Source organism: Besnoitia besnoiti, chromosome III (genome assembly GCF_002563875.1).
Source record: "Besnoitia besnoiti strain Bb-Ger1 chromosome III, whole genome shotgun sequence".
NCBI classification, from domain to species: Eukaryota; Apicomplexa; class Conoidasida; order Eucoccidiorida; family Sarcocystidae; genus Besnoitia; species Besnoitia besnoiti.
The window spans coordinates 2,010,325-2,033,813 of record NC_042358.1 but is presented as its reverse complement, the minus strand read 5'-3'; the positions used below and the strand labels follow the sequence as shown (position 1 = coordinate 2,033,813).

Here is a 23,489-nt window from a genome sequence, read left to right as displayed (position 1 = left end):
TTTACTTGGCGGGAGGGGGCCCCTATGGTGCCACCAGATCATTCGCCAGAGGCTGAAGGTTGACGCGAAAACGGTCAGAAAATACAGAAGCTGGCACTGTCGAAGGCGCTGTACTCAGTACACAACGTGGCTACCAGCGGCTCGACGAACTAGAGACTCATGTTGGTCCTTTGCCTCCAACCAGCAGTACGGCAAATCTAACAAAGGTTTGCAGGCCATTAATATATCGCCATGAGCACTACCTGAACAGAAAAAAGCTAGTTTAACGAGCGGCACAATCCCAGCATCCGGCCTACTGGAGAAGAAACATGCTCTTGTCAAGACACCAGAAAGACAGACTGCTTGCGGCCCCTGGCGTTAGCATTGAATTGCCCCCCCAGCTAGCTATTCTTGCGTGGGGTGTCTGGATGACCTCTCTGAGCGCTGGAAGTGCGAATGATATACCGCTAACGGCTTCCTTTACTAAGTCGTCGAGCATTTTTCTTGACACTCCGCCCACTGTGCAGCTTCGCTGTCTTCTTTGAACATCCGTAGTGAGCGTGGCAGCACGGAATGCGGAAGCCACACGTGTTCGGGTGTCACTCGGTCTCCTCTGTTCCACTTGAGGAATACCCGAAAAAGTCGCGTGACTCTTCTAGGGCACCGGTCGCATGAGGGGTAATCAGATTCGGGGATGTGTCCATTCCCGACATTAACCAAACACGCAAAAATGGTATGAGCCGGCGCTCCGATGAAGCTATCCAGTCCGGACGGAAACTCATCGGACTACAAATAGTGAAGCACCATCTCTGAAGCCCCGGCATCTCTCGTGGGAGATACGACGCGACGCTCCCCATTGTTTACAGCAGCATCGACGACTTGGCAATCTGCGTAATACACAATGCATTCTAACGCCTCCGGAGCTCCTGTCCTCCTCACGAATCCCAAATCACCAAGGAAAACCCGTCCGTCTTCGCTGACAAGCATGTTGTCCGGTTCCCAGTCATTATGAACAACTCCACGCATATGCAGCCATGCGACGCTGTGTACAAGCTGACATGTACTATACAACTTCGCTGCATCTGCCAGGTCCATATCCAGTATCTCGAAAAGGTCACATCGGCAGACCCGGTACACAGAGCATACGGCAAGAAAAAATACGGGCCAGCTGCGAATAACTTCGGGAGGTTGGTAATAAGGGAGACATCTTCGGGGACGAGCAGCCCATTCTGCAGGTACGTCTCTTGAGTTACACCTGGCAGTTCGCTCTTCGTCCGAGACTCGTGCTCGACAAACCTCGTTCGCAATCGTTACCACCTGCTGAAGTTCTCCTCGGCAGAAGCATTGCTAGGAAATACCCACGCGCGCGCGTTGCTGACTTTGGCAGCAACTGTTGTCTGCGAGCCTCCCTGACCAGGATCCTACTGCCTCTGCAACACCATCCCGTCCGACCCGCTTCCCAAGAATCGAATCCTGCCTCCACGAACCGACGGTCTTCCATCGAAAGGGGAGAGAAGATCCAGATGACGACCCCCTGCGAGGAAGACCTCAAGCGCGTGTTTCGACACCAGCTCCTCTGGCGAAGCGCTAGCGGCGGCGCTTGCAGGGTGTGCAATAAGAGCGCTCAGTTCCGCCCGGCCCTGGGCATCCACAAGAGAATCAAGTCCTTCCGCTGCAAAAAAACTAGCATGGCTCTCAAACAAAACTTCCACCGAGCTGCTGTGGCGCCCGCACACCAACGGCCCTACGCCGCAGGTTCCCCCAGACTGTCGTGGCTGGGGGCAATCCGTGCCCCTCACCGTCCGCCAGCAGTCGGCCGCGCGAGGAGAGAATGGCGGCGAATCGTAGCGAAGCGTCACGGCTCCATAGTGGCGGTAGCGGCACCTTCCCTTCTGCGGCGGGGAGATGAGGAAGACCACCTGCGAGAGCCGAGACTCGTGATGCCGTGTCCTGTGACGGCCTCACGGCGAGCGGTGCCTGATTGACTACGAGCCCCGTAGTATCAATGCTCTGTCGCGGCACACGCGATCTGCGCCGAGGAGACGAGGTGTCGGGACACGTTGGCGCGTACGCAGTGTGATCAAACGCCCCATCCAGTTGGAGGGCCTCATTAATGGATGCAGTGGCGACTAGCAGGAAAAGGGTTGCCGTCAGGCATGGCTTGATATTACGACTCAGCTGACCGCACTCGCGAGAAGCGGGTAGATACCTAGTGGATCGCACACGGCCAGCCTCAGGCCCCTGCTTCCTGGAGTGAGATATCCCAGCTACTTTGTGAAAAGAGGGACCGGCACACCTCACGACTTACCCGACCGCATTGGCCTCTGCAGGCGGTTCGGGCGACAGTTGAAGAATATTATTAAACACACAGGAGGTGGGGGGGACTGTCAGAGCTCCACTAATTAGACGAAGCCACCAGCGCCCTAGTTGGCGGTTCAGTTGTAAGCACAATAAATTGCAGAATACTCCCCGAACAGCGGCCTCAACCGAACCCCGCGAGACTGTTCGCTTCCAGACAAACATTACACTGCCCAACGCCAATTCGCACTGTGAGAGGAGTGGATACGCTCAACAGCATGCGAACGAGTGCCAGTCTGCTCAAACACACCCGTTCCTTTCGCGGAACCACTCTGTCCCGCAGGATCTGGCCCGGTGCGCTCCCGCGACTTGGAAACTCTGTTAGCCCCAGCATGGATCGCGTCTGTAATGTGGGAGACCGTCAGGAGTGCATCCTGATTGTGGGGCGGAAAAATAAAATTTCGCTCCCTATACATCTGCCGCTAGAGTGGTCACTGCGAAATTGCCCTGCGAGGAGCGACAGCGTCTGGGGTGTCTTCCGAAGACACGTGCCGGCAAGCGGGGGACAGAGGAGTTGGCGGCAGACATTGTTTCAGCGTTCCCGGCTGTGAGAGTTATCGTGCCCGCATAAGGCATCAATGATTCCCACAGTGTAGTGTCCATGGTAGTAAACCTGTCGCTGCCAACGTAGCGGAGGCTGGGAGACTCGAACCAGACCCCCCTGGTATCGCTAGCAGACGTCAAAACGACACTGGCTCGTTGGAGTCAATTCCAGCTTGCTCTATCAGCCACCAGCACCTCCATAGCCCTTTATTGGCGCCCAACAGCACCCGGTGCGCATCCGCGGACCAATGCGGTGTGTTGCGAGGTCGAGGCGCTGCGCCCGAGCAACCAGCCGACAGCTTAACATGCTTTGTACTGATCGGACGTGTCGCTCTGGGTGTCTGGCCTCTACATTAACGGACGTGCGGCGGCTTAGAACGTGTTCCGCTGTAGCATTTGGACAGGCGACGCCCTGCCTTCTTCTCTGTGCCCCTTCCCCATGCATGCCGCGGATAGTCTCAGGCGATGGCCGCCTCCTCACCGACGAACGTGTTCGCGCATTTGGCTCCACCGTAAGTACTGCGACGCATCTGCTAGCACTGGACTCGTTACGTGCGGTGACCACATGCCAGTTCTCTGTCACCGGTTGATCCCCGTGAAGATATCGGTGAGATCGCAACAGAGAATGCAGGCGAAGGGAACGAGCGATATTACATCACTCCCGTCTACTACAAGTTATAGAGAAACTGTAAATCTGCAACTGACACTGGTAGAACCAGTGTCCCCGCCTACGGATTTCCTTGCGTGAGATAGCCTGTGAACCAAACGTGATGAGACTGTCTAACTGTGGAAAGCATCGCCCCGAGGCACTAGTGTCGAGCTGTTGGCTCCCCTGTAATGTGGTACCAGAGGCATGCAACCGGTTTGCACAGCCCACCACGGTTTGTTTGTGCACGTGCTTTGCCCAGAGCACTGCAAGGATTGCCTTAGCAGGAAAGGCTCTGCGTCTTCAGTCACCCTCTAAAGAACTCGCCTCCCTGTCCGATCACTGAAGAGCATTCGTCGAAGAGCGGAGCTCCAGAGACGGGCTTGCGACACATTTCCCCATGCGGACGCCCGTACACCGTCATCAATCTGGTCTTGACAAGTACTCTGCTGGCGATGACAAATCTGAGATCCGCACGCACTCTTACACTGGGAAACTACGAAGCTGTAAGAGCGTATCAGTCTGGGCAGCTCTTCAGATATGTGCATTGAACAATACTGCACCACAGAAAACTCTCTAGCGGGACACGGCAGTTCACCAACCGGCGGCTTTCCGGCCGGTTCGACATCGGAAGAGGCTGGAATGCAGCAGATTCAAGCCACCAGCATTTCAGCAGGAGCGGTGGAATTTGTCGCGGCAGCGTCAGCGAGCAGCGACCACCAGTGAGCCTAGCTGGGCAGTAGCAGCGCTAGCTACTGCCACTCGCACACCCGAAGACACACCTGTAGGCGGTCAGATCGTTCCTCCAAAATGAGATCTTCTAGGTATATCGAACGTGAACACCAACCAGAATGAGCATTCTCGCGGCATTCGCGCGCTTTTGGCGTTTGGCAGTGTTGACGTAGAACGCTGCTAATTGCTTGTTGAGTGCGGGCTTTCTCTGAGACAAGGGGGGGAGAGCTACCCTCCTTGCTACAGCGACTCCCGCCCGTCACATTACCGCGAATACGAGCGTGGAAGACCGACCAAGTGTGGCGCCGGTCCAGAATTACCGGTTCTTCGGTTTCGCCGTAGACTATCGCACTTTGAACGGGCAGACCCCGGTGGCAGATAAACTGGTCGAGCAGCGTGAGAATCGTTCAGGCCCGGGAGGCTTGTAGACACGACCCTACCCACTGTGGTATGGACGCACACACACAGAATAGGGGACCGTCGTCTCCCTACGGGTTAAGGAAATAGCTCGGAAGAGCTGAGGATCTCTTGTCTACCACCATCCTACGCAATTTAAATTCATCCACTGCAGAACAGGCAGAGAACGCGCTACAACCCCGTGGAAAATATGTCAGCCTTCCGATGTTTTGACGAGTTTAGTGCTCCAGCCGAACCTGCATATTCGGCGCCTTCGACTGTCGTACATAACTATCGTGTCAAGGAAGAGCCACTGTAGTCGCCATGGTGGTTCAACCTTCTCTGGGTACGATGTGCAGCAACTTACTAGGTACAATCAGCATCCCATACAACAACACTGTTTACTTACTTGACCGACCGTAAATCCCTCACCGTACATCTTACAAGTTTGGATACTGGCAACGCATCCTATCATTATCTAAGCCTTTTGCTAACTTTGCAGCCATGTAACGGTAGGGGTTTCCACACGGTTCGCTGACGACACTCAAAGCTGCATCTTTCACGCCAAACATAAATAGCGACCCTTTTCCTCTACACCCTGTTTCTGGAAATAGGCCCCTACAATTCCCCATCCAAGCTCCTCCAAGCGTAATGAAATACCCAGGTGCTGCAGCTTAAGCATAACCATGCCCAAGAATGCCTCGAAAAATCACCTGTGGCGAGAGCCCGCACCCGTGTCAACATCGCAAAAAATATCGAACACACGCTGCGTAGCTCGCAGACTTCCTTCGTGTGCCTACACACACAGCCAGAACGAAACCTTCACGCACAACCCCCCCGCTCATGGCCTACCACCCGTCGGTTTGGCCCCGCCTATAGTTACGTATTACCGCGAGAGGGCTACGGCAGAGGCGTGAAAGCACACCCGCACACACTTTTTTGAGATGCCTTCGTGAACCTCAGAGCATTTCCTTATAGGGAAACGACAGACTGCTGCTCTTCCTCATGCTGTCGCAACCTGGTAATACCCCTCGGAACCCGTGCTCCACGCCCAAGCCGGTCGCCGCTACTTTCACGCGCTGCCCGGTGCCTCACGCTTACAGTCAGAGATCCTCGACACACCATCACAACCACAAAACCCTTTCTAACGCACCGTTTGGGTAACCGAAGAACAGCCAAGAAACTTCAGTGTCCTCTTCTACACCTGAACAACGACGTCTCTTCACCTGCTGGTTCCTGCATCCTACACGCGTATTTCAGTCATATGTACCTTGCTGAACCAATTGCTGGGCCCTCCCTACCGCGACGCACTGGACAGGGCAGGACTTGCAGTCTCACTATCCCTCTTACTAGGTGCTGAACTCTCATCTTCCATGCCTGCAAAGAAGCCCACACTCAGGCTTGAAAGAGTAGTTGCGGTAATGAGTCCGTGTTTTTCTTCCCCCACCGCTTCTGGTGCTTCCATGTGCCCACAACCCCTCCCCACCTGATGCGGGAGAGGGTCTCCGCTCGCCGCTCTAGCCCTCCCCGCCGCCGTTTCATCTACAGTCAGCCCAGCGACGGATTCCGACAGTGTTCTCAGCACCGATTCACTGACGTACGGGCAACGACTCGAGATGAGATTCCCACTGCGTTCATCCAACTCAGCATCATCTTTCTGCGGAAATGCCGCTGTCAAGGACGCGCTTCTCCCTACTGCCACGCCACCAAAATCTTTCTGCATCGCCAGGCCTGGTGGAGGGACAAATACCAAGCCGCCGGGCCCGCCGATGGACTGGACAGCGGGGAACAGAGGAACGCTAATGGTGGACGCGTCAGATGCAACTGAACCGCATCCAGACCCTCCTGAGCGCCACGCCATACCAACCCGAGTCTCTTCTTCGGCTAGGCTGCTGCCCCGAGTAGCGTTCAGATTGCCAGATCGAAGAAGACTATCGCTGCCACCGCTGTTCTCTCGCGTGAAATCTTGAAACGAGGGTAGGGAAGACCGGGAGTCAGCTCCGCCCCAACGAGAGCTGGTCGCCGAAGCCGTCGACATGTCGCTGATCTCATCAGAGGCCCTTCCTCCCGGTGTTATGCGAGACCAAGCACCTCTTCCACAAAGCGACTCATTTTGACCGGCTCTGGCTCCACACCAACCGCTGCTGAGCCAACCTCCTAGGCCAGCGGGGAAGTAATCGAATCTCTCTCTGAGGCTATTATGTCGAGCTGTCCTACCGGCACCCAGGCTGCATATCTGCTCGCTGTGTGGCACGTAGCTCCTCCTAAGGGAATCCTCCGAGGAGTGCTGACAACTCCCTTGCACGAAAGAACCGCAGGTTTCGGGGACAACCGTTGTATCTACGTTGTTACCTCCGATGCCGAGGACGACTGAGCCAGGCCGCTCGAAAGCTTCACTCGCTTTGATGCCATCGAATGATGCACCTTGTGAACAAGGGAACCTCGTCGGTACGGATGGGTAAAGGGGTTGCTGTTTCGTTCTGGGGCCACCACCGGGCTGCGCTTCAGATGACGGGAATGCCACGCCACCACCTCCACTCTTCCACTGCTGCTTTACTTTCTGGTTTCTTTTGCGCTCTAGGTGAGGAGGTAACCTGTAGATAATCACACACCACAGAGACAGACTGAAAGAACTTTCGTGTGTAGAAGCGCCCATCACTGGCACGCTGTCAACACTGCGCTGACTCAACATACCCAAGCCGTGGAAACAGCGCACAATCAACGTTCCGCGTCCTCTTGCCACATGGAACAGGATGCGATTATGGAAGTCCCTTCGTGTGTACGACTATCTCAGACTTACTTTTCGGGCCTGAGGTCGGCTTCACCATGGGCGTGTCGGCAGCTATTGCCGCTGTAGCAAGCTCCCTGCTTCCAATACTTGCATATCGTCGTCTTGTAGACGCCTTCAGTCGACTGGAGTTCATGCTCCCCGTGGGCGAAATTACAATCTTCGTTCTCGCATTTGCCCTTCAGCCAGTACTTACAAAGCGACGTCTTCCGCAGTTCTAGTTTCTTCTGTAACTCCACCATGTTGTGAGCATAATTACATCTTTCTGGATTGTTGCATGCTCCAGTCTTCAGAAACGCCGTGCACATTAAGTTCCTGCAATGGGATTACGCACACGTACCACTGAACAGTGAACGGGTGGCAGGCCCGAGATGGCTTTTCACTGGACAGTTTTGACTTGAGGCTTGTAGTGTGTTGTTCCGTGGAGTAGACACAGCACTGTCATCGCTTTTTTGCATGCTTGCTTGGCTGTTCACCGTACCCTTACCTTCTAGGAATAACTGGTTCCTTCTGCACTCCATCCTGGTCTTGCTTCTGAAGCTGAAGCAGGGCAACCAACGCTGTTTGTAGAGCAAGTGCGCTATCGTTCAGCAAAAGACTGGGAAGAAAGCCTGCTGTCCCGCTTGCACTGCTGCCGTGATTTGATCCAAAGGACAAACCGGCCTGATCCCCGCGCCGTTCATCCGAAATCGCGATGGTTCCCCGCTTCTGTGACGGCTGCTGTCCCTGCGAACCGTGGGCTACGCTGCGTCTTCGTCGTTCACCCACAGAGCGCCCTGTATCTTCTAGGGATCCACTACTATGGCTATGGCGGGTACATTCCCCCATTCCCCGCCTCCCCGCGGAAAACGGTCCACCGCCACTTGCCTTTAGCGCGTTTATTTGTGCTCTTGACCGCTTTTCTCCGCCATCTGCCTCCACTGTGGCTTCGCCTCCTTTGAGTATAACCTTCCCCGTTTCACACGCGACCCTGGCAGATAATGGGTTCTTACCGGCACCCCCGCCTGACTCATGGTTGATACAGAGGTCCGCTGTCATTCCTGGCAACGCATCAACCATCACCTGGCCCACACTCGTCCTCCCGATGTCTGAGGATTCTGTAGTGTTCGCACCGACGTCCCCTGCACGTCGAGGCTCCAATCCCACCAGTACAGATTCACCTGGAATGGTGCTTTCTTCCCTTTCTTTCCCGGCTGAGTCAGATGTACCATTCATGTTTCCTACCCCACATGCACTTGTTTCCTCCAAGCCAAGGATAGACATGAGAAACGACAACCCGTCATCGTCTTCTGTACTAGAAACAGGCCCCCCCGCATGACCAAATGACTCGTTCACACGCTGATTGCCGCTAGCAGACACGATATCGAATGCCGTGCCAGCTGCCACAGCAGAATCTAACAGAGACTGCGCTGCTGCGACAGGAGACTCGGATGACCCAAGTAACACCTCTAGTACGCGCCCTTGACCTTGAGTCTTCGCCATACTACACACACTAGCGCTACCACCTCAGATGAAAAAAATATATATAAAAACGGGGCGAACTGAATACTCGGTGACAGATTCTACTCTGCTTCCAATAATTAGCGGAGGATTTCTACACGGGCTAGCCGCCTCGGGCAAATAACCGGATATCCAAGATTTGGTAAAACTCGAAATGGAATTAGAGGACGGGAACTGAAACAACGTAAAAATGCAAAACCGCACCCAGCGACTGATCAGGTGTGGCACCAAACTGGGCTTGTTTACCTTCACTCTGGTGCGCACTTTTCACTAAGCAACAATCCTACTTATACACAAGGGTCTCTCGGTTGGTTCCTCTATGTGAAATGGCCGGAAATACTCGAACAAACGTTCGTCGACACACGAAAAAAGTTATGTGCCCCGGCGGCCCGCCTTCACTCTTTCTCGGGCTCGGAGGCTGCGCACACCAGTCGGAAAACAACTATCTTCTTGAAACGGAGATGCTGGAAGATACTGAAGTGAATAAATTGCGCGCCCGATGATTTCCAAACAGTTTGCATTTGTGCAACGCAAATCGCTGATGTGAAAAAACGTTTAGCCCCCAAATTGTACGGATCCCCCCCGCGCCGATGCGTAAACACGAATGAAAAACTCGTAATAAAACCGTAGTATGCCCGACGCACTTTAATAACTTGACCGACGACTCAACACTAAACTCTGTCGCCTCTGGTCTCGCTCCTAGGACCTCAAAAAACTCGTCCTGTACCGATCGCTGGCTGACGAAAAAAACCCACACGCCTCGCCGCAGACGGGATGGAAGATGAGACGAGTGCGTCTGTCCCCCTGAAATGAAAGATCTATTCGGACATAACCAGTTCTGGTCTCTCGCACACACTCCAATTCGCGTCTCAAAACCGACTGCACGCACGTCCGTAGAGGTTTGGCCGCATACAGGAATATGTCGACGGGACCTGCAAGCCTTGCCCTTCGAACACTGCGTACCCTGGACCTCTCGAGACGGAACTCTAACCTTTCCCACCGGAGCATGGAACTTCCGCTCGCGTCAATCTGGAGAGTGAAGGCAGCGCCACGCGGCTAGCGTATTCGAGACTATCTTACTGCGCACTCACAGATGACGTACGTCGGTATTTACATACGCATCGGGTTCGCGAGCGAGAGGGCTGGCAAGTTCCTGCCGCCAGACACCGAAGAGAGACGCCACACAACTCTCAAAAAAGAGGCGCCTATCGAAGAAAATGATCAAAATAACCAAGACTACGCTCGAAGATGACGGAACTACTAAAAAATGTGGGAACCACTAAACCCCCGAATCGTTGCGATATCGTTTCTGCGGGGCAGATACAAATTTGCCGTGTACATCAGTAGTGATCGGCTCCACGCGCTCACCGCTGGGATCGAAAAGAGACGCGACGGATCGTTCGGACTGTATACATGCGCGGATCTCGGGGCGCGTGCGGTAGGGAGTCTACGGCATCTGCGATGACGCCCTGCTATGCGGAAGGAAGAGTGATCCTTCCGGCAGGAGCGCGGTAGGCGGTACCTGTGAGAAGTCGCCAACGCTTGTTAAGTCACGTAACCGCCTCGGCAAGCATCCGGCGGGTCTTTTCAGAGACGACGCCGACGGTGCCGAAGGCAACGCGCCCTCCCGAAAGGCTTATACCCACAGTTAGTCCGTTTTTCACTTTAATGCATAGAAAGGTTTCTCTGGAAGGGAAGCGAAAGAGCTCATGTGTGAAAACAGCGGAAGCGTCGACCGCTAATGGATATACTTCACGATAAGAACCCCTTTATCACTCGGCTGGTGGGACCTGACCACTGGACAAGAATGGAAACACACGGGTGTCACAGCGATTGGAAGTGGGAGGTTGGTGTGGGGGGTTGATTGTAACGGTTTTACCTACGGAGCTATGTCGCTTAAAATTCAACTGCAAGGTGGCAACAGGAGGCAAAGACACTTATCCTACGCAGAACCGCACTTCTGACACCCAGTCCCTCTGACCCGACACTTCCCGGTCGCGTGAGTTTCGCGTTTTAGGGGGGGCCGTTTTGTGTATACATGGTTTGTGGATCCCAGGTCAGCTGTTCGCCTGGGTGGATTGCGTGCAGCTAGTTCTTGAACATGCGTCCATAGAGCCATGCAGTCGGCAAGAGTTTTGGATCTGAAACTCGAGTAGCTTCCGAGGGAGACCGGAGGGACAGTTGCGATCGAAAGCATGTGACGGCAGAGGTGGAAGGCGACGTGCGAGTCCATTACTAACGGTGTGCGGCTAGGCAAGATTGAAGAGCAGGTACATCCCTGTCGAATCATTGGGGCTGGCACCGTAGCAGAGGACGTTGAATGATGTGCACCCTCGCATGGTTAGTTGGCGAATATACTGCGAGACCACGCTCCCTGCAGACCCGGTCAGGGGGAAGCACGTCAAGGCGACCAGGATGTGTGGGACCGAGTTGCTACACCTTCCGAGCAGCGTCGTGCCATGCAGTAACCGGCATCATATAGATTTCTACCCTGTGAGAGGTGCCACGTTTGTGTCTTTCCCGTCGACGGACTAACGTAACGGATGTAAAACTTCTGCATGCGTATATTCTGATGTCCTGTATATCATAACCGGAGTCATCTTCAGGATCTAGGCACGACACACTGTCTTCGTGTATTCGAACTGTGTTGGGGAAGTGTGGGCGCTGGCACAGTCCACTTTACCTTGCTTTTTGTGCGGAAAGAGCGATCCTGGAGTGGACAGCGCCACCACATCTCGCGTGTGAGTCGATAGTAGCTGCTGAACTCTAGTGGGGGGCTGAGGCAGCAGCCTGCCGGGCGCTGTCCGCGCATCAGTTCTCAACCAAGCGTCTGCGGCACGGCGAAAATCTGCACCCGGTGCCTGTTGCAGCGGACAGGCCACAGACGCGTTTCGGAGAGACCAAGCTGTTTCGAGGGACTCGACGAATTCCATGCTGGGCAACGCGCGAGCTGCGCACATTGTGCACTGCTGTGGTGTGCCTCACAAGGCGGCAGAGCGACCTTTCATTCCCTCCGCTTTCATTCCTACAGATCAGACCGCCCCCCCCCCCTCGCCCTCCCCCGCACAACACGAGTTGAGTGTTTCCGCTTCGTGGCGTGCAAGGTGCGACGCAGACAAGATGTCGAGGCTCAGCTTGACCTTCTTCGTTCACGCAGCGCGAAGAAGCCGGAGGAGCCGGTCTATCAACACGCAGATGATCGCCAGCGAAAGAAAAACGATGATGGCGGCCAGCACCGTCTTACTGAATAGGGATCTCCTCAGCATCGCAGTCAACAGCGAGCGGGAGTGCTGAAGCTCGCCGTAAGTCTTCTGGGCCTGCAGAGATCGTGAAGCAAGGCACACACGTGCGTGTGGGGCCGCATTCTTCGGCAAAGGCATATATGAATAAAAAGCTGTTAGAATTAATATTTTTAGCTGCCCGTAAAGTTAACCCCTGCATCTGCTGCACCCAGCGGCGATACCGTCGACGACTCGCCCAGCCCCACAGGACCTGAGCGTTGTTGAATGAATGTGCATCGCGTTCGGGGGACGTGTGTATTGCGCCCTGCGAAAAACAGCTGCTGTCTTCTCTCTTGTGCGTGCTCGCTCTCCGCTCTCTCCTCACGGGGCTGTGGGCTGTCTTCCCGCACAGTCATGCCGCGAAGCGCTAGTACGCTACATCGCCATTCAGCACGCCTGGGCTCCCTCTTCCTCCCCCGGCTCTCCAGAGTGCCTCCACCTATCCCCTCCTTCTCCCTGACAGAAAGTCTGAAACGTGGAGACCACGGGACCGTGTGCGCGGCCGCTCTCCGTGTGCGGCGATTCGGGCACCACAGACCCTCGCAAAACTCGCAGCGGAAATAGCGTGTTTCGCGTCTATTTCACTGAGATTTGATGGCGGTGGGCACTGCGCCCGAGCGACGACTCGCGCCGCTTTGCGGGTGGCGCGGAGATTTGTTTGCCGCCGCGAGTCAGGTCTCACCAGAGATCGCGACGTGAGAATGGACTCTCTTTGCGATCGGAGCTGCCCCATGACGGCGAGTCCCACGTGCTCGGACTCGACGGCCAAGCGATTGCTGTCGCTCAGAAGCTTTCCGCCTGCGTGGTGAATCACCAGTGCCTCCTCGTCCTCAGCAAAAGCAAAGCCTTCTCTGTGGGCGGCGGCTGGCGCAGACGAAGACGGCGCAAAGTCCACCGAGCACGCCTTCTGGAAAAAATACGCGCGCGGCACATTGCGGAGGCGTCAGGGGCGTCTCAAACGCGACCGCCAAACAGCCTTCTAATGGCGTCAACCGACGCCTTCTGCAGCCAGTCCCTAGAGGCGCGCACTCAGCAAGGTTGGGGCCGGCTCACAGAAAACAGAAGTCCCCTTGAGAAGCGCACGTACAACGGAGACGTATCACCGGGAAGCGCCCGCAGCCCTTCATAGGCACCCAAGCAGACAGCGCCGCCCGACACTAATTCGTGCAAACACGTGCAAACAACATACATACATATATGCGGGGGCCTGCGAGCAAGGCGGCGCCGGGGGGGCGATAAAAGAGCGTGGAATAACGCACTAAGCGACGAGCACGTGCCTCAGGACGACTTCCGCTCGCAGCTCTGCGGGCGTCTACGCGTGGCGCGGCGAACAGCGCCTCAGCGGGCGGGCTTTAGTGGCGTATTCATCTAGAGGCCCAGACAGCAGCTGGCCGAGTACAGCAGCGCCGCGGCGCAGTTACGTGAGGAGAGTGAGCGGCCTGTGGAGAACTGGCGAACTCTCAAAGCGCGACTGGGGACCCGCCGTGGAGGGGACTTACGCGAGTGTGGAGGCCGGCGCCCTGGAGCAGCTGCTGCCGCTGCCACTGTTGAACGAGACGCGTGAAGGCGCAGCGAGCCTCCTCGAACTCTGCGCGGTACTTTCGCACCTTCCAGCGCAGCACACAAGGGAGAAAAGAGACACTGGGGCGCGTCCAGCAGGCGCATGCGCGCAGGTTCAGCCCGCCTAGATGCATACACACACGTACCTGTGCATGCGAACGCAGATCATATGCTGGTTGACGACTAGAATCTAATCAGGCTGAATTTGAACCCACGGCCTCTCAGTTAACCGCCGGAAGTTAGAAGACACCCGGAATGTCTCTGTGCGCCTGCGCACACCTCGAGCGACGCCTGAGGATGCGCGCGGCGAAAGTTAGCACGCCTTCGTGCGGCTGCAATCAACTCTTGCGCGGCTCAAGAAGGCCACGACTGGTATACCGGTCCATTCGCCGTAGCGTGTTTGTGCAGCTGCAGCGTGTTGTAGGCGTGGGAGCCACGATTGTTGTGAGATTACATGAATGAAGTGGAAGCATTGACATCTCCCGTTCAGATCACTTGTGGCGACAGCTGAGACGCCCGCGCCCCGAGACAGCGGCAGACGGCAACAGCCACTCTGTGTGAAGCGCGGGGGGTGAGGTGGGGAGGTGAGCTCTCGCGACTCGCCACTTGGGGCCTCGAAAGTCTAGCACACACCGACGCGAGGCGCCCGTGACGCACCAGCTGAAGAAGCGCTTGCGAGTTGGGCGCGGTTCTGGCCTCTGCTTCCATTTGTCGCAGCTGCGGACACGCCGACCGCAGAGACCGAACGGCACATGTACGATGACAAATCAGCGGCGCCGCAGCGCCGACGTAGACTCGGTGGGTGCATCTGCTAGCGACACAGATACGCAGGCTTATGACTAAAGAGAACGACGAGCGACGCACGCGGCACCGAAGGCACGCGGCGACCTTGCGCAGGAGAAGATCCGCTCTTTTGGGCTCGCCCGCACACTCAAAGCGCGAACGTGGCAAACAAGAATGGAGCACCTGACACGCGAGAAATCACCACACCCCTCTCAGCAGACCCCACTCTCTCCAGCAGAGACGCTGAAGAAAAAGCGCGCGCGGCCGCGAAGAACAGAGGCAGGGGACGACAACGAGCAGAGGTGTGTCTACAGTGAGCGATGAAGACTTCCCGGGGCGGCCAGCCGCCGGGCGCTGAACATCGCCGGCTCTTCCAAGATATTCTACAGCAGACTTTAGGGAAAATCTTTGGAGTTTGCGGCTCACGCTGATGTCTGCGCCTTCGCAGGCTTCTGTTCCCGCCTCCACGTCCTCGGCAGCTGTAGATACGACAGCGGTGAGCGAAGCACCCACAGATTCCAACACGCAAAATGAGACGAGCCTTTCCGCGGGCATCCAACCCAAAAGCGGTCTGCAGCGTAAAGCGTGGACTCTTAGCGTGTCTTTGCGTGGCTCTCGCCGAGTCCTACAGTAGGGGGTCTGTTCAGCACGAGGTAGCTGGCACTGTGTGATCCCTAAACAGCACAAAATGTTGGACGGCGTCGTGAGGCCGGCAGAGACGAATGCACGCAGAGCCGGAGGCTCCATGGTCTGCTTTATCCTGAAGTGCATGAGGGGGCCCAACCGCAAACAGGGTCCGAAGAAAACGGCGCACACACGCTTTCCTCGCAGGGGCCGCCGCGGCACTGATCTGAGGTAGTAGTGCCCGCGAGTGAGGCTTACCTGCGCTGGCCTCCTGCATTCTCTTAAGACAGAAAGACAGCGAAGCGGAGTGGCGCCTCCAGTCATTCTCTTGGTCTCGAAAGAAGGTCGAAGCGGGCGGCGAAGCCGCGTTCGGCCTCGGCTGGTGCGCGGCGTGCGCGCCGTCGCCTGCAGAATACGAACCGAATCCGCCTGGCGAGGAGGACAGAGACGCCACGTTGTGCGCCTCTGGGACTGGAGGAGGAGGCAGCATGCCTGGCCAGACTCTGGAAAAAATGACGGAACGGGAAACTCCACAAGAAGCGGAAGCGGCGCGGCGGGACGCCCAGCGCACGTCGTCGCTTGCGACCAAACCGGCCGCTAGCCGGGGCTGGCGTGGCCGCTGAGCACACGAAAAAAAGCGAAACTAGAAAACGACGACTGGAAAGAAGACCTCGGGAAGAAGCTTCCGTGATTTTCTGAGGGGTGTCTTGTTGGACGCCGGCCGCACATTGGCTGGCAAAGAAGACACAGCTCCGCTTTCGCAGAGCGTGCCTTGTCAGTACCGGGAAATTGAGCAAAGGAGCGACCCCTAGCTCTGTCGTCTGTCCTTTTTGACCTAGGGAAGTCTCTCGGGCTCCGGAAAACTAAAAGAGTCCAGAGTTGGCCCCGCGCATACCAATATCACAAGTTTTACTAGTAGAGGGTTTGACAACGCTAGCGCGCGACAGCTGGAGAGACACATGCAGGGAAAGAACCATGCAGCATGCGTGCGAAATTCTACTGCCAGGTACCGCGTGGCGTTGTTTTCTCTTCATGTTAACGGCTTCTAAGAGGTGAGGAAAGTTAGTCTGGGTCAGTTTTCCGCAGCTCCCTGGTTTCAGTGCGAAATACGCATTGTCCAGCGGCGCATTGGACTGAAGCCCAACATCGCTCGGCCTTTTCGCGGCGCTCAAGGTCTGCAGTGTCGAAGGCAGCAACCTAACCCTCGGAAAGCAATCATTCTCCTCCTCCTCCCCAGCCGAAACTTCACGATCGTCCTCTCCACCGCTCGAAAGACCCCTTTCTAGCACTCGCCCACGAAGATCAAGAATGCGCCTGTCGCTCTAGCGTATTCTGCTACGATCAACACACGACTAGGCCTGGGTGCCGACCGGCTTTATTCGTCGAAAGAGAAGGTACTTGCGAGAGGGAACCGTCACGCAGGCAGCCTGCTACGGAAGGCGGCAATGGCTGCGCAAGGCTCACCGGAGAAAGGCACCGACAAGCGATCCCTCGGGACCTGAAATTTTGCTGCGCACCGTTTCTCATGAGGCTTTCCCGAGAAGTCTCCCCACTGTTGTGGTGGCGCTGTTGAATAGGGCAAGGCGGGCGCTTACTGGCTCGCGGACCACAGTGCCTTCTCCAGTCTGTGGAGTAGAAAAAGTCTCTGCTAGGGGCTTCAACTGGCGTCGCCTCAGCCATGCTGGAGGCGTACACGAGGCGACGAATAAGCCCGCGCTTGCAGCCTTCGGAGGAGCGATTGTTCCGCGTTTCGGGGTAAGGCGCGGTGAAAAGCTTCACGGCCCCCAATAAAAGCAAAACGGTCAGGTCCTCTAAATACAGAATGCGCCGCTCTCTTGGGCTGCGTCGTGTAGAGTCACATTGCTGTTCTAGACTTAACCACGCTGCGTGTGTGCGTGCACTCTTCCACGTTTACCAGCATGGCGCTTCACACCGGAGTGCTTCGAGGCATTATGCGGATGAATCCCCTGGGCTCATATTCATGCACCGTCCCTCGTTGCCACAGATGCAGCAGAATCGCTTCATTCAAAGCCTTGAACGGGAGGGCTCATGCCGCATGGGGCACACCAACGCTTCCCCGCGCCACAAAGTTCAAGGTCGTAAAATCTGCTAGCTGAGCGTGGCCGCCGCCAACAGAAGTGGGCGAAAATACGCGGTGTGGCATGGCAAAAAGTGGTTTTGGTGCCATGGGCGTACACAGAAGCTATTAGCCAACATTGCCCTGCCGTCGCGAACCTATTTCGCACCCTGCCAGCAAGGACCCGCGCGACGCATGACAGCTGTGGTGCACCGCTACCTCCTGAAATGCGAAAAGTATGTTGCTCGTGGCAGTAAGGGACAAAAAGGTTCTGCTTTAACGCGCCACGACAGCTCGATGCGTGACACTATGTCCGAGAAGCGGTCAAGGAGTCACGCACCCTACTCTTTCCGTACAGGGGAACAGCTTAAAAGGACGCTTTAACTCTGTCTAGTAAAGGCAAGTCACTGTATTCGGCAAGAAGGACTCGAAGCTGTTTTATGTGTTTGGCTGGTAGGTAGAGACTGCCGTGCCGCAAGATATGCGTGTAGGTCATATCTGTAGGTCAGAGAGAAGAGGTGCGCAATCGTCCGTAAGTCCGTTGTCCCTCGGTATTGCACAGCTCGGCGTTGACTCAGCAGAACCTTATTTGTATCCAGCCGTCAGGCTCAGACATATTTTAAGGCTGATGGGCTAGAGGAGCAAGCGAGCAGCGCAGTCTGTGCGTGTGTGAGTTTGGACTGGATGGTGCTTTCAAGAAAATAGACAGGCAGCTAGCCTGGCGCTCCTCAATAACGGGAGCCCCCCTTCATCCCACGCCGTCCAGCCATCTAGAGACGTTGTTGAAGAGTGCCCAAAAGCAAAGAGCTGTCCCGCAGTCACGAGACTTGCTGCGGAGTTAACGACGTGCTTTTTGAGCGTGTAATCGTTACCACCACCGTTTCCAGGTATGCCTCGGCCCCCCAGAAGGGTGATGAGTTGCGTCGCCGTGAGTTTCGCTGACACCCTGATAGCGTTAGCGTTGTTGCAGGGCCAGGCAGTGGGACGAAGCCCTAGTCTGGCAGCTGACCAGATGTATTCTGGCTTTCACTCCCGTCACTCTCAACCCACCACGTCACGACCATAAAATTCCCACGTCGCCACGGTCAACATCAGCTAGCTAATGCTCGTGGCTGCATGGACAACCCCGACAGGGTAACCCGGAGACGCCGCCGAGCCATATGCCACGGTCACTCGACGCCGGAAACTAGAGTTCCCCTAGATGAGGAGGAGGGTCGAGCCAGTACGGCGCGGTTGCCACCTGAACACGCGTTTACAGACTAGTCAGCTGGTGTTGCCCTCAGGGATAGACTGTCAGTACAAACTCTACCCAGAGCTAACTGCGCTCGTTTCACAGCTGGCGCTTGCCTTCAGTTTGATTGAGTGCGTTCTTTGCTGGTGACATACGTCGACGCAGAAAAACGAGTATGTGCGCCTAAAAATCTATCTTGCATGAGAACTCTCGTAGCGACCTCCCTCCCGAGACCCGCGAGTTGTTTCAGGCTGTAGTCTGAAACCATCATCTTCCGTACTCATCATGTGCGATTAACCCTGTCCATGAATGGGAGGCATAACTCCGATCCGCCGCTAATTTTGAACCTGCTGCAGTGGTGCAGCCACGACATGTCATAGCCTGTCGAGGCGAGCGATGCGGTGTGTCTTCGCAAGTGAGGGCCAGAAGGCACTTGACTTTTAAGCATCCGACATAAAACCACATTGGTGCTGAGATCCAGTAGTCTGTGCCGGTGTGACGTGCAATGTCGCCACGCCTCCTTTGCGCTAAATAAGACATCCTGCAGTTTTGTGCGCATATTTCCACCTGCGTTTTACTGAGGAAATCCGCAGTGATCCCCGGATAAAAACAAGCTGGCAGGATTCACACATTTGGAATCTGCCGTCGAAGCCTTGTTGAATATATGATGGTGAACGATATGTTTTACCTGGGGCAATCTGGAGATGGGCCGGCCATGCCTCAGGGTGCTTCACAGCATACGGAAGCGCAGCCCGCTGCCGCGGGCAGACCACCACCTCTCAACGAAGTCCCTACTCCTGTGGGCGCAAGTTACAGTTCCAGTGCTGCTGCGCAAGCTGGCGCTCATCGTTCGAGCTTAGCTGGGCAGCAGGGACCCCACGCACGCATAACGTCCCGGGCGGTGCCTTGGCGATCCTGGATAGTCACTGACTGGTACGTCATAGACTTTGTGGAGCCGCTGCCGGTGCCGCATGCAGAATCAGCGTCGCGTCGGCGACTTCGGAGCCCTGAGGACCAGACACATCCGAATGCAGAGGTCGCTGCTGGGGAACCCAGTTCGCGACGGAGGCACATATACACTGGCAGTGGTTTAAGCACTTGGTTACCAGTTCCAGCGGGGACCAGCCAGCGTCCTTCAGAGCAGGCGAGAAGCGCATCAACGCCTCAAGTTGTTCAAACCCAGCCAGGCCTCCCTAGTCAACCAGTGGTTAACAGCTCTCCGCCACTTGGATTTCTGATACATCCGTACTCTCGCCCCGCGGAGCAGGAGACGCCGAGAGCTGTAAGACTTGGCAATCAGCCATCGGTGCCGGTTGAAGGCTCTCCGGCAAGAAGCACAACTGGTTCAGGTTTCCTGTACCCGGCAGGCAACGAAGAAGGAGCTACCCGGAATGGGCTACCCGGGAGTCGACCAGTGCAGGCCACAGGTGGAGTAGGGCCCCACGAGAGGCCAGCGTCGGCTGCACCGCAGACCGAGCAGGCGCGCGATGACATACGAGGTCAATCTGTCCATTCTGGCGGAAGCGGAGTCTGCTCAGCAGCCCATCCTGTACACGCTGGCCCTGTATTCTGTCCGCCCCAGCCTCGTCCTCAGGTCAACGTTTCTGGCCAGTCGAACGCTACAACTAGTGGCGGCAGTGCCGCTCAAACACAAGGTACGCCCACCCGGATTCCGGAAATGCTGCGCGCTCAACCTGCCCTATTCATGCCATTCAGCGCTCGCGAGCGACTTGCTGCGCTGCGGGAGTCTCTTCTGCTGAGTCAGCTTCGTGATGCAGATCGTCGTCTTGGTGATAACCGTGTGGCCCTCGACAGTGTTCGAGAACTGGAGGAGCAGCTTCTTCAAGAGAGAGACTACTTGGGACGACACGCCACTCGCGTGCTTCACCGCTATTGCACCCAGAGGGCACGGACGCCTTTTCTGTCGCACGCGCGACCTGAAACCAGTGTTCGAAGGCACTCCGCTCCCGCACGCGCTCTCCCTGATGGAACAGCGCCTGCCCCCCAAGGCTGGTGGCCGTACTATAGCGGGGCTGGCTGGTTGCGAGGTAGGCCTCAATTTCACCGCGCATGGTACCGCAGCCAAGCCACGCCTGAAGGCGCGCAGCCCGACGGAGCCCCCAACGCGGGGCTTTCAGAAAGAGATCTTTCGCGCTTGCCATGTGCACCCTGGACTATGGGCGCAACTCATGCGGCGGAGGCTGAAGATAGGACTGCCAGCACTGGAAGCACAGACGAAGTCGCCACTCCAGCCTCTTGCCGTGAGGGCGGGTGCGCCGAGACGCCAGGGCGGGCACGTAATGAATACACGGAGTTCTGCGCAATATGCATGGAAGCCTATGAAGAGGGCGCCATGGTGAGATTCCTGCCGTGCTTGCATGCGTACCACCAGGCGTGCATCGATGTGTGGCTTTCGAGAAGCGAGCTGTGCCCCATTTGCAAGCAGGACGTCGGGCACCTACTGGCTCGCCAGAGCGCAGCCGTAGTGGAGCTGTCCGCACAGCCTGTTGCGCAGACGGACTAAGCAAAGGAGAGAACCTGGAACCACTTTTTCCCGCTGCTGGGCCGCCATGTAGGACGGTGCGATTACCGGAGGCCCGTGTACTTCCCCGAGACCCTAAGCATAGGAGGGGACACATCCCGGTGACTTGCGCGAGGATTTGATAGCCTTCGCGCCCTGAAGAAGCTCCCAAAGCGTCTTTTGGATGCATGCACTCGACCGGTTTGGGGCTACGTGTGTCTCTTCGAATTTAGGAAGAGAGAGATGAGGGTGCCACGACCCGGTCGCTGCCGGGTCTTGTGTTGCCTGACGTCTGAGGCACTGTGCATGCGCTTGGAGCATTGCCGGCGCGTCCTCGGAGATTCCTGATTTAGACTGACGGGCGCGACAAAAATATCACGCGTTCGTTGATACGTGCACTACCAGCAGAGGTACCGTATGGATCCATCCGTGTGATGAATGTGGATGCACGCGTATGATGGAGCCAGCGTGCTCGCGCCGACGCCTGGCTGCGTCGCACGGGCCGCTGTCTAGGCTACCTTTCCAAGGTGGACGGGGTTGAGACTCTTAAGCTTTCCTTCAGCTCCACGCGTTGGGCTCCACTCGTCACTACGGCTGCAGGCTGTGTGACACGAGCTGGGCCAAGAGGGCGCGTGGAAGCTCGAGTGTCCCCCACACACTCTTGCCGCTCAACTGGTCGCCAACATGACAAACAAGCAACTGGTGTGTGTGCGCCGCCTGAGGTGGGGACGGTCTGTTGGTTGCTTTTGTGTAAAGAGACACTGGGATAGTGATTTCGGACGTAGGCCCATGTACTTCTACAAGAGACTCTGGAGTAGTCGCAGATGAGACATCCAGAGCCAGATGAGCTCCTGCGTTACCGACTCCACCTCTCAGGTGGGCCGTCGCCTTCCCGGGAAATGTGGTGCTCCATAGCCTTCTAGAGATGCAGGTTTCCCAGTGATTGGCATGCATGTGCCGGTGAGGCTGCATGCTATCACAGAGAACACAGCTGCAGGGGAGGGCGCATAGCTTCCAGCTAACACGAGTCCATTGTGACAGACACACCCAGCAATGCAGAGAGCCCGAGCAAAATACTTGTTGTGCAACGGAGTGGACATCTGCGACTTTCCGCCGCCACGCCATCCCTTCCGTTTTTAGCTATCTGAGTCGCTTTTCTGGCGCGTTAGCGTGTTCGCAGGACACGGCTTGATAGCTTGACTAAGCGAGTAGGAAGGATCGGGTGTCGACAGTTCCTTGTGTTCAGACCACGTAGCTTTCTCCAGATATTTTCAGGTGGATCGGTCGTTTACCTGCGCGACCCTGGGTAAAGTGTGCCACGGCTGATCACGAGCGCGGGATTGAAACAGGAGCACGGCTGAAAGCTTCGCTACGTGCGCCATTAAATGAACACGCATACAGCCCGAAACGTCGTGCAAAAAAAGCGTCAAGTGCTGCGACTGCCCGATCCAGTTGGTACCGCGTTTGAAGACAAACAAATGAGCTCATCCCGCCATCCGCGTGGTGTGTTCGAGGAGACATTGCCGCGGACGTTTCCTCCGTCTCCACCCGGTTAGGCAGACGCAGGCACGACCCGATTCGGCTCTGGAAAAAGCAGAGCGAGACGCTCCCTCCGCTGTCTGGACGATGCAAAGCATGCAGTTTTGGCAGGTTGCGCTTCCAGTTACCCAGAAGGAAAGATCGCCGCTGCCTCGCGTTTGCTGCTTGCGAAGGAAGGTGGCAGGGCGGTCAGCTTCCGTTGCGTCGCGCTGGGCGCAACTATGGCAGTGCCAGAGCGCAGGGTGCCCTGTCAGCGCAGCTGAGCGCACGGCCGGGTAGGTAGCGCAACTCGCAGGAGAACGGAGGATTGCTCTAGGCGACATCGCGGAAGTAGGGGGAAGAAGTTTTTGGGATGTTGCGTGCGCGTCGTCCTTTTCTCATGCATCCAACCGTTTTACCATATCGCTCTCTGCTCCGCCGTTCCGCCGCTCTTCTGCATTCATTTCGCGTCTTCGTTCTTGACTTTGCATTGTGCGGTGTACATACAATCTGTAGCTGCATCAACTGCAGTGTTGTTGCGCGTCCCTGCAGTTCAGAACTTATTTCTCCCGCCTTCTTCCCGCCACCATATCCGTGAACACTGTTTGGAGCTGAAAGGTTGTCCCCACCGGAATGCATCGAGTAGCTTTAACCTTTTCTCAAAACTCGTCTCTCGTCTGTTTCAGCTCACCGTAAAGCGAGAACCCAAAGGATCTCGACCGGACGTTTCCGCGTTTTGCAGTTCCCCGCTGCGCGTTATTTTGTACAACGAGGCGTGTTTTTGCCCCGGTGGTGTTTTCTAAACTGCTTGGCTTCCGAATCTCAGTTTTTTCTGCTCTGTCACCCACATTCCCGCCACGTTTCTTTCCGCTGTCCACCTCCCAATCGTTGACTTTTTTCCCTCCATTCGCCTCTCCCTTTTCACCCGCCACTCTCTTTCAAAACCGGCAAA

General features: G+C 56.3%; 3 protein-coding genes across 3 annotated transcripts; 1 reads left to right on the top strand and 2 right to left on the bottom strand.

Annotated features, from left to right (window-relative positions):
• Positions 1–5,951: 5,951 nt before the first annotated feature.
• On the bottom strand, positions 5,952–8,480 carry BESB_045960 (zinc finger (CCCH type) motif-containing protein; the record flags this gene model as incomplete). The annotated part of the gene is made up of 4 exons (XM_029363047.1): positions 5,952–6,619; positions 7,007–7,248; positions 7,455–7,757; positions 7,930–8,480. The coding sequence occupies 4 exons, from the start codon at positions 8,478–8,480 to the stop codon at positions 5,952–5,954; spliced, it is 1,764 nt and encodes a 587-aa protein (XP_029220413.1).
• Positions 8,481–12,091: 3,611 nt separating this feature from the next.
• On the bottom strand, positions 12,092–15,680 carry BESB_045950 (uncharacterized protein; the record flags this gene model as incomplete). The annotated part of the gene is made up of 6 exons (XM_029363046.1): positions 12,092–12,259; positions 12,906–13,130; positions 13,723–13,830; positions 14,441–14,500; positions 14,993–15,045; positions 15,449–15,680. 6 exons carry the CDS (start codon positions 15,678–15,680, stop codon positions 12,092–12,094), a joined length of 846 nt encoding a protein of 281 aa, XP_029220412.1.
• Positions 15,681–19,162: 3,482 nt separating this feature from the next.
• Positions 19,163–21,022, top strand: BESB_045940 (uncharacterized protein; the record flags this gene model as incomplete). The annotated part of the gene is made up of 1 exon (XM_029363045.1): positions 19,163–21,022. One exon carries the CDS (start codon positions 19,163–19,165, stop codon positions 21,020–21,022), a length of 1,860 nt encoding a protein of 619 aa, XP_029220411.1.
• Between the last annotated feature and the right edge of the window lie 2,467 nt (positions 21,023–23,489).